Source organism: Pseudorca crassidens, chromosome 2, assembly GCF_039906515.1.
Source record: "Pseudorca crassidens isolate mPseCra1 chromosome 2, mPseCra1.hap1, whole genome shotgun sequence".
Taxonomy (NCBI): domain Eukaryota; kingdom Metazoa; phylum Chordata; class Mammalia; order Artiodactyla; family Delphinidae; genus Pseudorca; species Pseudorca crassidens.
The window spans coordinates 82,000,201-82,017,791 of NC_090297.1; the positions used below are offsets into that span (position 1 = coordinate 82,000,201).

At 50.2% G+C, this 17,591-nt stretch overlaps 1 protein-coding gene across 11 annotated transcripts in view; it reads right to left on the reverse strand.

Moving 5' to 3' along the window:
- The window catches only part of BCAR3 (BCAR3 adaptor protein, NSP family member), a 206,206-nt gene that overhangs the window by 20,109 nt on the left and 168,506 nt on the right, over nt 1-17,591 (reverse strand). For 7 of the 11 annotated variants that reach the window (XM_067726930.1, XM_067726932.1, XM_067726934.1 and 4 more), the window contains 4 exons: nt 9,345-9,473; nt 6,462-6,904; nt 3,156-3,259; nt 1,358-2,010 (listed from right to left, as the gene is read on the reverse strand). In XM_067726930.1, coding sequence (XP_067583031.1) covers nt 1,358-2,010; nt 3,156-3,259; nt 6,462-6,904; nt 9,345-9,473 — 1,329 coding nt within the window. Of the gene's footprint in view, nt 1-1,357; nt 2,011-3,155; nt 3,260-6,461; nt 6,905-9,344; nt 9,474-15,036; nt 15,121-17,591 lie in introns of all 11 variants that reach the window. The other 4 variants (XM_067726939.1, XM_067726940.1, XM_067726936.1 and 1 more) reach the window with 2 other exon arrangements.

Sequence of the window (17,591 nt, forward strand, 5' to 3'; positions counted from 1 at the left end):
CTCACTGGGGGAGTACTCGGAGATTAGATTTCCTGCCATGATTCATGACACAGGAAATTTATTTAGGAAAACCCAATTCCTCAATAAGCCCTGATCTTTGAAGCTAATTGACTCCACTGAGCTACAAATGAAAAAGGACTTTAAATCTCTCTAAGTCCTTATCTGTTGCTCAAATGAAGGGATCTGTCTCCTTATACTGAGGCATGGGCTAAGCACACCTCAGCCTTAAACACCTACTTTCTAGAAATTTCTCTCTGAAGGATGAGGTTGTCTTGGGGCCAGCTATGAACAAAAGCCACCCATATCTAAAAGAAATGCTTCCTATCAAAAATGATGATGATGTAAACACAGATTTATGTAGTCACATGGAAACATAGTCATGACAATGTTGTTCGATGGAAGACAAAAAGGGTTTGGAATGGTATGTATAGACCTGTGCCATTTCTGTGGTGAACAAATAGATATGCATGCAATTATTATTTACATGTACCTATTTGCAGAATAAATGTTAACAATAGTGATCACCAAGAAGCTGGATTTTGTGTGACTTTTAGTTTTTCTTTTCTCTTAATCTGTATTGTATAATTTTTCTAAAATTGTATCTTATAATTGTATTTTATAATTTTTCTAAATTGAGCAAGTAACTTTAAAAATGTTTATCCTGGGGCTTCCCTGGTGGCGCAGTGGTTGAGAGTTCACCTGCCGATGCAGGGGAGATGGGTTTGTGCCCCGGTCCGGGAAGATCCCACATGCTGCGGAGCGGCTGGGCCCGTAAGCCATGGCCTCTGAGCCTGCGCGTCTGGAGCCTCTGCTCCGCAACGGGAGAGGCCACAACAGTGGGAGGCCCGTGTACCGCAAAAAAAAAAAAAAAAAAAAAAAAAAAGTTTATCCTAAAGACCATTTTTGTAACAATAAAACAAATATATAATGTACATATGTAGCATGTACAATGAAAGTAAAAACAACCAAGGCTCTGCTACTCCAGAAACTACATTTTCATCTACAATCTACTCTTCTTTGGACTTGCCTTCACCAGTTCTGATGGAGTTGAGGCTGTGGGAGAACTTGAAAATCTACGCCAGCTGGGAGAAGGACACAGCAGGGGTGGGAGAGGGAAGGCACGGCCCTGGGTAGCAGCCTGTGTCCCTCTGTCTCAGGTGAATTGTACAAGCTTCCTGCCTGGGCAAGGGTTGTCCCGGCCTGTAGTCCCCACCCCTTAAATAAATCCCCACACCCAGGTTATCATCTGAGTTTTCCTGTGAGCAAAGCAGTCACAAGGTAAGGCAAAATGAGGCCTAGATAGATCCCCCTTCCAAACATTCGGCAGTCTGACCAAACCCACCCGCCGGGCACCTACCTTGCAGTCCATGCTCAGCATGTGCTGGGCGATGACCTTGGGGTCGTTGTTGGTGAACAGTTCTTTCGCACGCTTCAGCATCGCGGTTTCCAGGGGCTTGTTCTCAGGAGGAAGGAGCTTCGACTCAAGGTCGTTGGGCTTGAAGGAGGAGGCAGTCTCCAGGAGGGGTGTCACGAATGTACCCTCGTCCTCCTGCCCCTTGTCCCTCTGGGTCGGCAGCGGCTCCCAAGGCTTTGCCCCATCATCGTCATCAAGGATCAAGTAGCTGGTGTCAGAGTTCCGGGCAGCCGGCCCGCCGTTCTGCTTGGCGGTCAGCAGGTCCACGTAGCTGTCCTGGGCACAGAAGGGCGGCCGTGCTGCCCCATCGCAGCCTGCGGCCAAGGCTGGGTTCAGTTCGCAGTAGTTGGCCTCCGAGTTGAGCCAGGTGGACGGAGACCGGGGAGCCTTGAGCATGGGCGCTTTGCAGGGCTTGGGGGGCGGTTTGGGGCATAGCTGGCTGTCTGAGCCCCTCAGCGCCCCCCCTGCCCTAGCGTCCGAGGAGACCCTCCGAACCACTGCTGGGCTCAGGGTGGGCTCGCTGCCTGTCCTAAAAACCGGTGAGTTTGGGCAGGGTCTTGTGCCCACACCTGGGGACTGAGGGGGCAGCTTACCACCTGTGGAGGATAAGAGAGGGTCAGAAAAAGCTCAGCTGTGCGAAAAACATGAAACGGACAAAACTAGAGTGACAGCTCCTGGCCCTCACTTCAGGCCCTAGGATTTTGATTTTTACCCACAAAAGATAAGTCAGTATGACCACCGCAGGCCCGATCTAGAGCAGTCTAGAGCAGTCTAGAGCATGAGCAGTCTAGAGCATGTCAAGGGCTAAGATGGCCCCACCCCACTTCTGGGGGAATTCTAAATCCCAGCGACCACCGACAGCTGGGCAGCAATGTCATTTTATGGTCACAGAAGGTTAGTACAGGCAGAACAGGGAACTACATTGAGCTTGGAGGGCAGTGAGTAATCTAACCTTGCCCTAAAAAACACAAGTCTCTAGCCACATAGCATAAAGCGGGGGGGGGGGGGGGGGGGGGCCCTGATTCACTCTCAAAGCCAGGGTGGATCCCAGCCAGCTTTAAGAAAGAGACAGAGACACACGGGGAAGGGAGAAAAAGACACTGAGATAACCCACATCCAAGCGGTTTACAAAGGGGCAGCAGGAAAATCAACTTGTGGTTCCCCAAGGAAGGTCAGTTACAAAAATAATGAAAAACAATCCCGTCACCTATTAAGATAATTGCTTACTTGTTTTCCCCACATTCCATACCATCTCACTCTTCTGGTTGTGGCAGGAGAATGGAGAGGAAGAGGGGTCTCTACCAGGAGCCCCAGGACTGACCCACTCACCATCTGCCCAGGGAGGAGACTAAGGGGGAGGTGCATTCGTTATGAAGACCACCAGTTAGCAACTGGGCTTAGAATCAGGAAACCTGGGTTCAAATGCTGGCTTCACCACTTACTAGACAGAAGAATCTAGGCAGATCACTTAATATCTGCGCCTCAGTTTTCTCAGCCACAAAGACGATGACCATGCCCACCTTGAAGGCTTGTTATGAGGCTTAAAAGCTAGCGCCCATAAAGCGTCCAGCTCAGTGATTTGCATCTGGATAGAGTTCTACAAACCCCTCATCCTACAGCCTGCAGACATGGAGTCTTCTGTCATTCCCAAATTACGTGACCAGATGGGGCAGGGGAAGCAGCCTGAAGGAAGTCAGGGAAACACTGTCACCCTCTCCCTCCCAATTTCCCAAAGACCTACCAATTGGCAGGTAACTTTCCGACTGGTGGGCTTTGAGGGACAAGGCTCTTCTGTCCTGCATGTGATCCAGGCAGGCTGGCTGGCTACCACTCTTCTCTCTATTTCTGAAGCAAAAGACAAGTGGGGCAGGAACATGTCATTAAATCGTAAAACCTTTAGGCAACGTCATGGAAAGTTTAAAAAAAAAAAAAGATTGCTCAGAATGAGAGTGCTCCCGCACAGCCTAAGAGTAAAGGAATGTCTGGTGGAGGGTGGAAATTACTGATGGGGCGATTAGTATGTGACTCTGACGTGGGCTCTGACCCTGCGTCCCCAGGACCAATCCAGTTAGGTCCTAGGCTGCCTCCTCTGAGCCTTTCCATCCTGTTGAGCAGATCAGGGTAAAGGTTTCAAGATACTCTCAGGAAAATCTGATGAACTGGAATGTGTACTTTTAACGGTGCCTAAAATTACTTACAGACCCAGAAGGAAAGACTTGTGTAACTAACATGCATTCTCCACCGGGCCTCACAGTGCCACCGTTAGGAAGGAAGCTGTGGGGCAGTTTCCATTTCAGTGCAAATCTCAGCGTCCCCCAGATAACCTGCAGGGTTGCCCGAGGAGTCTGTCCTACGCATCTAGGAGGATCCCACAGCCAGCCTCCTCGGGACGAGTTGGGAAAAGGGACTTGGCTGGGTCACCAAGCAGCGGCTGCGAGGCACGGAGCACAGCCGCACAGGGAAAAGGTGGAACGAAACAACAAGATCAGCTAGCATTCCTCTGTCCCTTGCCGATCCAGACTGGGAATTTCTCTAATTAGCACCAAAGAACAGAATTTCTCTTTTGCTAAGACAGAAAGCACTGCACCAGCCAAGTCGTAATGAACTTTAATCGGCCTCCCCCTCTCCAACGCCCCCGACAAGCTTATGTTACAGACATCGCCAAGTTCTTTCCTACCTTTGCAAGCACCAAAGAAATAAAACAAAACAAACCACCCCAAACTTCCAGCAACAGAGAAATTCCAGCAACCCCTCAGAGATAAAGCAGGGCAGAGGGCAAATTCCAAAAGGCAGTAGCTTCAGCGAGGCGATATTTAAGCAGTGATCACCGCCAGCGGTCGGACACCAGGGCCCCATCACCGGCCCGGAATGCAACCTGGCAGAGCGCACGCCTATGCCGGCGGCGGGTAGCCAACCAGCAGGCCCGACGTCAGGGAAGGTGTGGAGCCGCTGACGCGGAGGGGCAGGGCTTCGGGGCATCTTCCGTGCTGAGCCCACGCCACCCCTACCATTAGGCGTCTCTGAGCCTGCAACCTGTGCCAATGGGTGACAAGGCTTAGGGAGCTCTGCTCTCAAAGCACAATCCGAAGAGTGGCTCTGTTAAGTTTGTAACATCGACTTAGTGACTTTCTCAGCCTTTCTTTTATTTCTTATCTTTAAAAAAAAAACACAAAAATCTGTATTTTAAATCCAGGCTGCTGAGGGCTGACCAGGCGGCCTTCCTCCCCAGCACCGTTCCTGGCAGGGGTTCTGTGGGTCATCCTGGCTCTGTTCACGACACTGACTGCCTGCTCACCAGTTCAGCAGCCAACCCCCGCCCACCACCAAAGAAACAGGAGAGGCCCCCTTTTAATATTTTAAGGGATCTCACTTCCGATCTTATTACCATGAAAAGGAGAATTTCTAAATGTCAGCTCTTGCCTCCTTCCCTGCAACTGCCCTGAGTCCTGCATTCTACTGCTCTCCAGAAAACAATAAGTACTAGGATTATGAACACTCACCTAGCACTTTCTATGGGCCGGCACTGTTCGAAGCACTTTGCAGATCTTAAACCATTTAACCCTCAAAAGCCCCACCTTTCCAAAAAACGGAGGCCCAAGGCAGGTAAGTAGCTTGTCCAGGGTTGACCAGGTCAGGGTCAGCGTTGGAGGGCAGGCGGCAGGGTCCACCGCCAGACGCTGACTAACATCTACCAGAGCTTCCTAGTAGCACACAGCCGTCATTCGTATTACCCAGAGTCCTGTATTTTGCTTCTGAATTTTTGCAGTCTAGAGATTACAGTTCATGACATTTTCTCCTGGCCCAGAAAGAAAACCAGTGAGTGGAAGAAAATGTGTTGTGCAAGCTTGGACGCCAGGGAGCCGCAGAAGGGGACCCGTGTAACTGAGGGGCCGGGACCCTCCCATGCCTGCCTCTTGCCTGCTTTCCTGTCCTGACAGCTAGATAATAGGCACAAGGCCTCCTCTCTCCATGAGAGACAGGTCCTGTATTAACACAGGGCACACCACTCATAGTCGACAGCGGGGCGCCTCAGCGCGGCCTCCGCTTCTCTGAACTCTTCTCCCCAAGATTCCCCGAGGGTCAGACTGCAGCCCCCGGGCTCTTGACGTCTCCTGTCTTAGGAATCTTGTCTGTTCCGACCTAGTCAACCACCCTCTCCCTTTGGATCAAGCCTTCATCTAAGCCTTCAGGCCTAACTTCCCTCCTGAACCCCAGAACTGTTGCTGGACACTGGCCCTCAGCAAGCCCACAGTCGCATCTCAGATGGAACAATTGGTTTTTCCTCCGAAGTCCACGCTCTCCGGTCCCTCCCGCGGTATCTGACTTGCCCTTCTCCACCTTCCCCTCATGCAGAAGAGCCTGGGGAAGGCTGGTTCTGAGTCTCCTGACCCTCGCCCTACCCCACCCGCACAGCCTGACCCTCCGCGGCTCACTAGCTGCTATCCCTGCCCTCCCCTTCCTCACTCCTCTCGCACAGCGCTGTCCCGTCCAATTCTTAGGACATCCCGTCCCCCACATTGAGTCTCTGAGGCTCCTTCAATCCCCTAGCCTGGCATTAAGGTCTCCCCGATCTGGTGGGGGTCAGTCACCTCCCTAAACCTCCCCCTGCCAGCCCCCTGCACAGCTGCACCCTGTGTTCCAGCTCCACCAGTTTCCTCACTCCAAGCAACACTCGCCCCTTTTCTAACTCTACTCTTCTGCTCATGCTGAGCCCCCTCCCTCCCTGGGAATACCCTTCCCTTTGCAGCATCTATCCACATTTTCCCTAGCCTTCAGACTAGCCGGAATCCTTACCTCCTTCGCTGGGAGGTCTCTCCCAGTCAGCCGTCCCCTTCCTCAGCAACTGCATCATTTATTTTTGGCACCAACTCAATTGGGAACTAATCACGCACTGCCTTGTGACAGTAATTCCAATGACACTTGACATTCTTCTTAACGTCGTTCATGGTTCTTCTGCTCCTGGGGGAGCACGCCCGCCTAGCTAAGCCTGGTCCCGGCCAGAGGGTCCCCCACACTCCCAACACCGACCCAGGAGGCCCTGACCCACCTGAGGAGGTTGCCCCTGGGCAAGCTCTGCTCTCGGGCCTGGGGGCTGCCCATGGTGAGGCTCAGCCTCTTGGCCACGTCCGGCCTTCCATCGACGAGGCTGCCCTCCTGGGCCTGGCTGGGGGAGGTGTCGTACTGCTCCTCCAGGCACCGCAGGGGCACCGTCCTGTTGATGGGCTGGAAGATGATGGCTCCGCTCTGCTGGGAGATGGGCCGCCGGTTGCCCACATAGCAGCGCACCAGGCCAGGGATGGAGTCAAAGCTCTCCATCTCAAACTGGTACTGCACTCGGCTGTAGGCCTCACTGAGCCGCAGGACCGTCCGGCGGATCTTGAAGTGCTGAGGGAGGTTCTTCCACTGGCAGGTCAGGACAAAGTTTCCGGGGCTGGACAGAGAATCACGAACCAGGAAGTCACCGTCTCGCTGCACGAGGTTTTCTGACACCTTTGGGACAAAACGGTGCGTGAGGAGTAGGCAAGGCAAGCTTAGCTGCGCTGCTCCCCACTTCTTTGGGCCAACAGAGGACAATGCTATTATGTCTCTTCTTCCTCAGTCGGCTCTTTATCAAATGCCAAATTCTTAGAAGACCCACTAATTCATTTAAGAGCTATTTGCTGATCACCTACTATGTGCCAAGTACTACTGTAGGCACTGCGTTTACAGCAGTGAATGAAGCCCACGAGAGTCCCCGCTGCCTCAGAGCTTCTGTTTTTAGTGGACAGCTTCTATTTTAGTGAGGACAAACAAGCAACAGGTACGGTATGTCAGATGTTGTCAAGTTAAGGAAGAAGTAAATCAGGATGAGGGCTGTCCTCTTAAATACTGTGGTTAGGAGGGTATCACAAGAAGATGATATTTATGCAGACCTGAAGGATATGAAGTGATGGAAAATACATAAGAAAACTTGTGTCTGGTGGGTCTGATTCTCCCCCTTCCCCCAACAATTGGAGGAGGGTGTTTGTTGTCATCTACGAGTCACCCTCAGAGCCCTCTCCTAAGACACCCCTCTCCAGGCCTGGTCGATGGGGGAGGAGGGTCCACATGCAGGTGGAGTCCAGGCACTGTGGAATCGACCCTTGAGTGTGGTTCTGGGCACACCGATTACTCTGGAGGGCCTGGAACAAAGAGGGCCAGGTCTCTCATCTCACAATGTTATTGGGAAGATTATATACCTGCATACATACTATATGCAAAGCACTAATACAGTGCCTGGAACATAGCAGATGCTAAAAAAATCACTAGCTATAATGATGCTGATGTTTATAATAAAAGGAGAATTTATACTGTGTTGTAGTATGGTTGTTCCTGTAGCTAATCTGCCTGGGTTTGCATTCCGGCTCGTCTGGGTGACAAGTTACATGGACAAGTTACACTCAGTTTACATCATCTGTAAAACGGGGATAATATCACCTACAGGATAGCTATAAAGGTTTAAAGGACTAAAGTGTTGGCTATAACTATCGTTATTATTGTCACAGTATTTAGTTATACAATCGGGAGTGATGTATAGCTGAAAATTTACACTCATGGCAAATGGGAAACAAATTTTATGATCACGATAAGGAGAATGATGGTGGTGACAGACATCAGATTTATAAACTTTGATAAGTTTTCTAGGACGTGCCAACATTTGATCAGCTAGCTTAGAATAGTATGCTACCATGGTTACCTTAAAATTGCATCTTAGCCTTAAAAATGTTTTCACACAGAAATTCCATTTCTTGGAATTGAGCCTGAGGAAATAATCACAGTCATGAACACAGTAGTTATCTGCAAGGATGTTGGGGAGAGTGCCCAATACAGAATGCAGAAAGCATACAGTGGACACAGACAATGGAGACTGGTGTAGGAGAACATTTCAGAGCAGGAGAAAATTCCCAGGAAATAGCATTAAGGGAGGAAAGTGGGCTGCAAAGTTATATGCAGCATGAGCTCATACTTGATTTGGCAAAGTCTGGCAGGATTTATATCGAAATGTTCATAGTGGTTATCTCCAGAAGGGAGAATTACAGGTAAGAGTTTAATTTTCTTCTTTTTACTCTATTTTCTACAATCGATTTTACACTAAAAGAAGAAAAAAAAAACAAAGTTAGAATCAGGATTATTTCTTTGATGGTGCTGAGAAAGCTGCTACGTTAAAAAAAAACATCCACAACACGATGCCCTTCCCTCACCCTCAGCCACCCCTTTCCTGTCATGTTGTCCTGCGTGACTGGTCAGATCAGGTTACAGTGAAAACCCAAGAGAAACTCTATACCTCAATTCTGCACTTATTCTATTTTTCAGTTTCTATACTATTAAATACAAAAACATCATTCATGGCTATGGCCCAAAGGACTATCACACAAAGTACATGCTGGCCATGAGACTGTGGTCGCTGGTATGATTCCTCTTCTTTCCCACCCCCCGGGCCAGGGGCCGGGGAGGGGAGGGATGGAGAGTGGATAAGTGCCAGCCCCACTAGGGCACAGGCGGCCTTGTCGCTCTGGGTCACCCGCCCTGATGATACCCCCTCTTCACCTGAAATTAAACCGCTGCCTTGAGAAGGAAGCAGGCTCCACAGGGTATGAGGCTGCAGGCAGTCGGCCAAGAGTTCAATTATCTGAACCACAGCCCAGCCTGATATTCCCCAGGTATCACCCTGCGCGGCTGCCTCCTGCCTGCGCCTTGTTTACAGAACCACAGAACAGCTGCTCTCCCTTCATCCACTCACCGGCCACGGGGAAATGTACTTTGGATTCCTGACCTTAGCTCTTCTCAAGGTCTCCTTAGAGACGCGCCTACGTTAAGTCACCACAGGCCACCCTGTAGTAGTGCGGCTCTGGCTGAACCGGAGCTTGCGCCTGGTAGCCTTGGGCGTGTGACCCTGCGCGGGGGCGGGTACCTGTCGGGGGATGCGGCCGTGGTACCAGGCATGGCTGCGCAAGTCCTCGCTGCTCAGCAGCAGCTCCTCTTCCAGCTCCTTCTTCAGCCTCTCCTGGGTCCTGTCCATGACGTGCCTCTCCTTGGAGAACTGCAACACAGGGTCACCAGTGATCTCCCAGCCTGCTGGGGCCGTGAGCCCAGGCCAGCCGGCTGGAGACGCCAGCCTTGCGGTCGGCTGCTTTGCTGATCAAACCAGTATATGCCCAAAGCCCTGGTCAGGTAGAGGAGCCTGGATAATGATTACAATTAGCTGTGAACTTTCATTTCTCTGGCTGGAGAGAGCGTGGAGTAAAATTTTCACCTGCACTCGGGGACTATGATAGGAGAGTAAGCCAAGCCGTTCCTTTTATCAGTCGACTCGGGTAGCAGCTGAAAACATGGGGAGCAGGGCAGGGGGCGCCAGGGAGAGACGTGCCAGGCCACCCAGAGAGCTTCCTCATCCTCCTTCAGAGCTGTCCTAACACAGAGCTGGGAAGGACAGAGTCCCAGCCGGCCCATGGTCCCAGGCCCGCAGGACAGTGCTGCCCAAAGTGCAGTCCCAGGGCTGTCGTGATGGCTCTGAAACCTTTGCTACTGGCAAACTCCAGTTCAGGACCGAGTTTGCCTTTAGAAACGTTTAGAGCAATTGGACAGAGTAATGTCTCTTGAATCTACTAACAGAAGTCTGAGTGTGTATTTTGTATGTGATTTTAATTTCATTTTTCTGCTATTTCATTTTTTACGACAGATTGGAAAAGGAAACTTAAATCAAAACAAAGAACTGGCTCTTCACCTCAAGTAGTTTGAGAATCACTGAATCTAGGTCACTGCACAGCGGCCGGGACAGGAGTTCTGGGTGGGTAACACTTGTTCCGGGTTTAATTTAGAACCCACGCCCGCTTACAACATGTGAACTGAACTTGGACACCTGCCTGGTTCCCAGCAAAACCGGGCTCAGGGACTGTGGCTGAAGGTCATATGAGCAGGAAAAGGCTGTGTCCTTATGTTTTCTCAACTTCCCCAGCTGGGCCTCAAAGGCCTGTAGGAATCACAAAACTATCCTCATCACACTGCCCTGCACCTTAGCAAGGAAAGAGCCCCCCAGACCTCCACTCAAGAAGAAGAAAAAGACCTGGGATTTTATAGCTGGATTCTGATCCTCAGCCCACGAGGGCACTGGCCGCAGAATGACTCCCGGGCTGTTTTCAAGGTGGGGTTCTGGCTTACTAATTATTTACTTCTCCCTCCACCTCTTCCCCACCACTCTTCTCACAGTGCAGGACCCCCCCCCCCCCGGAGTGTTTGACAGATGAGCTGAATTCCTATCAAAGAGATACTGATGTTGGCTGCCCACAGCGCCCGCAGGCATTATTAGCATTGATGTTTGACACTGTCGGCTTCGATCATTAATTATGTACAGGTACATCTGAAGACATTCTGAGTGCAGAATGTAGATTGTCAACCAGGCCGCATCTGCTATTTGTGTATTGTCTGTCTTGCCTCCTGCTAGGTAACAAGCTTCCCGAGACCAGAAGCCCATCTGCCTTCTCCCCTGCTGCCTTCGGGCAATGCCTGAACACAATGGTTACTGCGTACTCACTGAATGAACAAATAACCCAATGTCTATGACTTTTCTTAGTTATGGAGGTTCTCCTGTTTCCTCTCAAATTATTTGAAGCCCTGGTTTAACCGGGCGGGTTGCCACACAGCTAAAGGATGACTGACATTCCTCAGTCTTTCTCTCTTATAGGGAGATGTGGCCACGTGGCTAAGTTTTGGCTTAGGAAGGGTAAACTGCCATGTTGGTGGGACTTCCAAGCTGAGATGTGATGGCCAGAGCTGCAAAACCATCCTGGATAATGAGGAAGAGGCCAAACCAGAGGAATAGGCGAGCAGAAGGCCTGAACGAGCCCAGGTCCCTCACAAGGGTGAGGCCAACACCCCGGCCCTGGACTGCCGGCCTCCAGGTCTTCCATGTGATCTTTTAGCTTTTTTAAGCCTGTTATTTTGGGTGTTCCTGTCACTGGCAGCTGAGCTAAATCCTAACCGATACTGTGACCCTGGCCTCTCTTCAGCCACCCTGACAGTCTGTACACCTAGCCTAAATCCCTTGTGCCGAGCCCTGGGTCCACTTCTTCTTGGTCTGAGCTCTGAAAATGCAGCAACCAGCAGGTCCTATCCTCTGTGTAACCCTCCACTGAAACTGTGTTCGCCCAGACCCCGAAAGCTATCCCCGTACTCTCCTCGCTCCCTGATAGCCAACACCCAGGCCACGTCCCATCCTCCACCCCCTCTCTCTTTCTCGGCAATTTATAAACATCAAAGGTCTTCTGTAGCATTTTATATGGGACAATCTTTTACTTCAGGTTTTGAGATAATATTGTTTTGCACTTGTTACCAAAAAAAAAAAAAAAAAAATCAGTTCTCATTACTTCTGTCCTAACTCCTTAGAGGAAAGTCCACAGTTACTGTTCTCTCCCCCTGCAGACTCGGGAGCTGGGGCACTCTAGGGAAGTACCTAGAGAAGAGAGAAAAGATCCGTAAGACTGACCCTCTCACATAATCTGGGGCAGAAGACCAGACTTCAGAAAATATGCCCTCAAGCTCTTGCATAATTTGTGAAAAGTTAGGGAGTTCCACAGTTGTCCAGACTTGTATTTTAAATGGGAAGAGGAGAAGGGAAAGGGAGGGAGATGAAGAGGGAGGGGGTGGAGGGGGAGGGGCTTCATTTCAAGCCAGTGAGGGCTGGTTCTGCATTAAAAGGAGCCAAGGGGGCCGCTGGGAGCTTCTGCGTTTACAGATGATGTGGGCAATGTCTCCCAAACAACTGAAGAGGCAATTCAGAAGTCACCCACATATGGTCACTCTCATGATTAAAGAGTGGTTATTTGGGAGAGGATGCCTTCTAGAACTTTCACTCATTGTTTTAATCACATATATTAACGCAACTTTTATTTTTCCCAGGTGCCTATTTTATGACAGCTCCACCTTGCTGACTCTGATTTTGCCGCTGTAGGTAGGTACTTTGATGTGCTGTCAACCCCGTGGTTGGTGACGGGTGACCATATGAGAAAGCAGTTTACACTGAATGGAAGTGCAGTACTCACTGACCTTTGGACCTTATGTTCTTCAACTGCCAGAGAAAGCAAGAAAATAATTACAAATAATCGATCTCTCAAACAAATGCTATAAATATTACTAATGACCACCTTATAGTAACACAACGTTTTCTTCAAGCTCAAATTCTCTAACTATTTGCTCCTAAATTTGAACTTCATTCCTGGAAGATAAATCTGATTCTTTGTTTCTCCAGTCTCTTATCTTGAGGGGAGGAGGGGGCAGCGAGGGGAGGCCAGAGATGGAATAGGGTTTCATTGCACCAGCACAGGCCCTGGCCATCCTGAGCTCCACCACACACAGCAGCTGGGGCACAACCTCCGGAGGAAGGGAAGCTGCTAGGCTTTGGATCAAGAACATTCTGCCACAAGTCTTGCCAGGTTCATTCCAGGGACCAAATCCACCCACAGCCACCATAAGAGAAGGATCCAGGCTGGACACGTATCTTCTACTCCAAGTCTTGCCTGAGTCTGACCCATCAGAGATTTGAGAGCAGTCCTTTTTTTTGGGGGGGAGGAGGTGTAAAAAAATGTGCTATGTATGTAAATTAAGTAATAAGTATACCTTGAGCAGGAAAGAAAGGAAAGAAGAAAGGGAGGGAGGGATGGAGGCAGGGCTTAGTAACTACTGTGTCACGGTTACCCACTCACATGGCTCCACTTCTAAAACTTCTTCCAGTCCCAGTCATTGGCTCTGGGGTCTGAGACGAGAGGTAGGTAAATGGATAACTACAGCAAATGAGGGGATGGATGAGGCCCACAACTGTCCAACCGAATTGAAGTTTAGCCAGAAAGTTCATAAATTACTATCATTGTTGCTTTTCATGGAAATCTGAGTCTAGCTACTACTTTCCTACTGCCAGCATTTTCACAACCCTGACGTCAACGGATGTGACAGCACGGTGTTTAAGAGCTCAGGCCAGCCTGCCCCCTCCATCCATAGGCCACTGTGCCACTCACCAGCTGTGTGGCTCTGGGCAAGTGACTTTCCCTCTCTGTAGAGCTCCTGGTCTGCAAAATGGGGATAATAACATATGACGACAGGTTAATAGGGATGAAATGGATCGATATCCATAAAGCGCTTATGACATACCGTGGTACACAGACCGCGCGAACTGTTCACTGTTTTTATAGGCCTATATCAGAATGCCATTCACCTGGTGAAATAAAATGAACAGTTTACGTTTGAGGTGTTTAAGGTCTGATGCACAGGCATGGTGGGTGGGTCAGTATTTGGGAGGAAAGCAGTTCAGGAAAGCAGCCTGGTACTTGTTTAAGTGCCCACTGGCTACCTCAATCCTCTTCAGAAGCCCGCTGTCCACCTGCCCCAGGCCCTCTGGTCTGGTTACACGGCCAGGACCAGTCCTAGCTTGCTGAGGCCGCCTCCGAAAATCACTCTAATCTGGAAGGAACATCTCTGGAGCCCCACACCGCAGGCAAGTCTGGTCTTGACAGGCTGGAATAGCTGGAGCCCAGGAGATGGTTGGAAAACACATTCTGGAGGCACAGAGCCAGCTCCACCGACGTGCTGGGAACCTCGATTAACAAGGAAACCCACATTTCAACAGTTCTCTGAGGAAGAAAAAGCTGTCCCAGCCCAGGGAGGAATGGAGCTCAGGGTCTCCTCTCGCGACGGCTGTGTGAGGTGCGATCCTGCATTTCAAATCAGGCACAACAATGGGACCCAGACTCTCCGGAGGTTTGTGTTCCTAAGTCCGGGGGATGAGGGACGCGTGCTCACCACCATCGGTGGGAAAGCCCCAGAGCCGCCGTGGGAGACCATTGAGGGGATTAGGAAAAGATGGCATCTGCATTGTAACTAATATTTTATTCCCTCCCTGTGTGAAGGAAAGCATCCCAGTTCCCACAGAATTTTAAATTGTGCAAATCATCAAGAAAGACCACATCCCCAGGCTGGGAGCTGTGGAGGGAAAGGAAAAGACTGCAGAGGCACCATCTTGGGGCCAACAACAATGGTGACTAAGCAGTTTGCCAACCCTCAGGCTGCTGGCGGGTGATGACAGGCTGGGTCCCTACCCTCAGGAGGGCACATTCTCCTAGAAGCCCACACAGGGAATAGTTTAACACATCCCTGAGCTCTGGAGACAGAATGCAGGGATCTCATCCCTGCCCCTACAGCTCCTTAGCCTGGGCAAGTTACGCCACCTCTTTATCCTTTGGTTTTCCCATGTCAAAAAGGCCCCATATGGGGTGGGGGGGTAGGAAGGAGAAGACGGGGTATCAGGGTTGGCCCTTGAGGATAAAACTTGAGAACAGTAAGGGTGCTTTGGGCATGTGAGCTAAGAGCAGGTGGGCCTGGTCAGATAAAAGTGCTGTCTGAGGAGGAGAGGGCTAGAGCAGGCGGAGCCTCTCCCCCTAACACCCCAAGCACCCGTTTTCTCTCCCCAGGAGAGCTCCATCTTTTCTCTAAGTATGTGATTCAAACCTACCTCCCTGGACATTGCTGGCTGGCCTGGCTAAGTCCCTGACTCAAGCTGGCCTCACCAAATTTCTTCCTGGGATCTTTCTAAGGGAACTGAGTGAAGGACACCCTACCTGCTTGTGAAAACGTCATGAGACTGGAAGAACGGAGGTTGCTTCACCTTATGTTGACCCGACTGGGCTGAGAGAATGAAGTCACTGTGCAAAGAGAAGAGAAGGAGGAGATGGAAGGGTCCGAGCGGCACGCACATCCCTAACCCCAGCTGATCATGTTAACTGGCAAACTCCCCTGATACCTCAGTTAGTTTGTGCTGGACTCCTGTCACTTGTGACCAGAGAAGTCCTGACCCAGGAAGGCAGAGATCAGACAGATCAGACAGAGGGGCACTGTAGACTGAGAGGTTAGACCTTCACACTCCAGACGCTGAAGGCCATTGACACTTTCTGCCCGGGAAGGCAACAGGTACAAAAAAAAGATGCTTTTGGACGGATCAATCTGGCTGCGGTGAGCAGAAGGGACTGGATGGGGCTGGGGTTAGCGGCACGAGGCCAGTTCAGAGTCTTTTGAAATGTGCTGATGATGCCCAAATCCCCACCTCCAGCCTTTAGGGTTGCTGCTGTGGTAGGGATATTTACCAGAATCCACTTCAGAGCTCAGATGCCGATATGGATAAATGGAACTCATCTTTTCTGCAAAGCCTGCTCTTCTCCTTTCCCAGTCATTGGCACCTCCACTGCCCTCATTACTCAAACTAGAACCCTCAGAACTGGCTTCCACGGATCAAGAAATTCCTGATTATACCTCTCACCAGGGCCCATTCTAATCCCCGTGGAGGTTATCATGTCCTGTTCTCCCTGAACTTTCACAATAGCCTCCTGATAATTTCCCTACCCCCATGTCTAGTGCTGCAACCCACCACCTACAAAGCCACAGATCATCATATCCTCAGAGACTTTAGTCAAGGGGTGCCCCAGCTGGGGCTGACATGAGATCCAGAGTCTCTTCTAGCTCCCCCTCCCCCAAAATGGATCGGCTTCTTATGTCTGGTTTTCGCTCTCCCAGGGCTCAGACCTGGCCCATAAGGGACACAGACCCCCATCGCCCTCTCCTCCCAGATCCCTGAGCTTTGAACACATTACATTCCTTGAAGCCCGGTGAGCTGATGCACCGCTCTTGCTATATACGGACACCTCGTACAGGGACCCAGGTCTGAATTTGCCAGGAGGCCCAGGTCACGAGAAGGCTGTGGATGCCTATGTGAGGCATCTTTGTGGGTCCCCAGAAATAAGTGGCAGAGGCTTGATGGATGGGGGAGATGGGCAAGGGTACTGCCATTATGCAGTGGGTCCATGAGTGGGGTCCATGAGTCAGCAGATTTGGGGCATTAAAGTTTTGTGGACTTTATTTAAAGGGTCCACATGTTCCAAAGGGCTCACAGTATCCTACACATAAAACCCAAAGGCAGGAGATGTCCTTCTCCATCTGGCCCTGAGCTCCCTTTCTGAGGCACACTGACACAGGGCCCTGGTCATAGGACCTTCCACAGCTTCATGGACACACAGTCCCTTATGTCCCTCCTCCATGCCTTCTCTCATGGTCCAGAGACAGTGACCCACCTGCAGATGCCACTGTGTATCCCGGCTGGAGCCCAAGCTGGGGGATGGGGAGAGGCCAGAGGGGAGTTGGATGAGGCAGGCAGGGCCTTGAAGGCCATGCTGAATTAGTCTGATTTTATCAAAGGGAGCAGGGAATCCACTAACACACAGGGGGCAATGCAGTCTGCCAGGCATGAGCTCCTTGAGGGCAGAGGCCATGGCTTACTTGCTTTGGGCTCCCAGAGCCTGGTGGCTAGCACGCAGCAGGTACCCAGTAAACACCTACTGACTGGAACCATGCTTGCCATTTCACCCTCCGTGTGGCAGCTTCCTTGCCACTGGGTGGGGAGAAAAAGAAAGAGTTTGGAGGTTGGTCAAGAACAGGTGACAAAAAACAGAGTCATAGGTCAATGGAACAGAATAGAGAGCCCAGAAATGAACCTACCCTTGTGTGAGCAATTAATCTATGACCAAGAGGCAAGAATATACAATGGAGGAAAGACAACCTCTTCAGTAAATGGTGTTGGGAAAACTGGACAGCTATATGCAAAAGAATCAAACCGGACTACTTTCTCATGCCATATACAAAAATAAACTCAAATGGATTAAAGACTTACATGGGAGACCTGAAACCATAAAACTTCTAGAAGAAAACATAGGCAGTACATTCCTAGACATCGGTCTTCGTAACATATTTTTGGATATCTCTCCTCAGGCAAGGGAAACAAAAGCAAAAATAAACAAACGGGACTACATCAAACTACAAGGCTTTGCACAATGATGGAAACCATCAACAAAATGAAAAGGCTGCCTATTGAAGAGAAGATATTTGCAAACGCTATACCTGATAAGGGGCTAATATCCAAAATAGACAGAGAACTCATACAACTCAAGAGCGAAAGACCAAACAACCTGATTTTAAAAAACGGGCAGAGGATCTAGATAAACATTTTTCTGAAGAAGACATACAGATGGCCAACAGGTACGTGAAAAGATGCTCAACATCACAAATCATCAGGGAAATGCAACTCAAAACCACAATGAGATATCACCTCACACCTGTCAGAATGGCT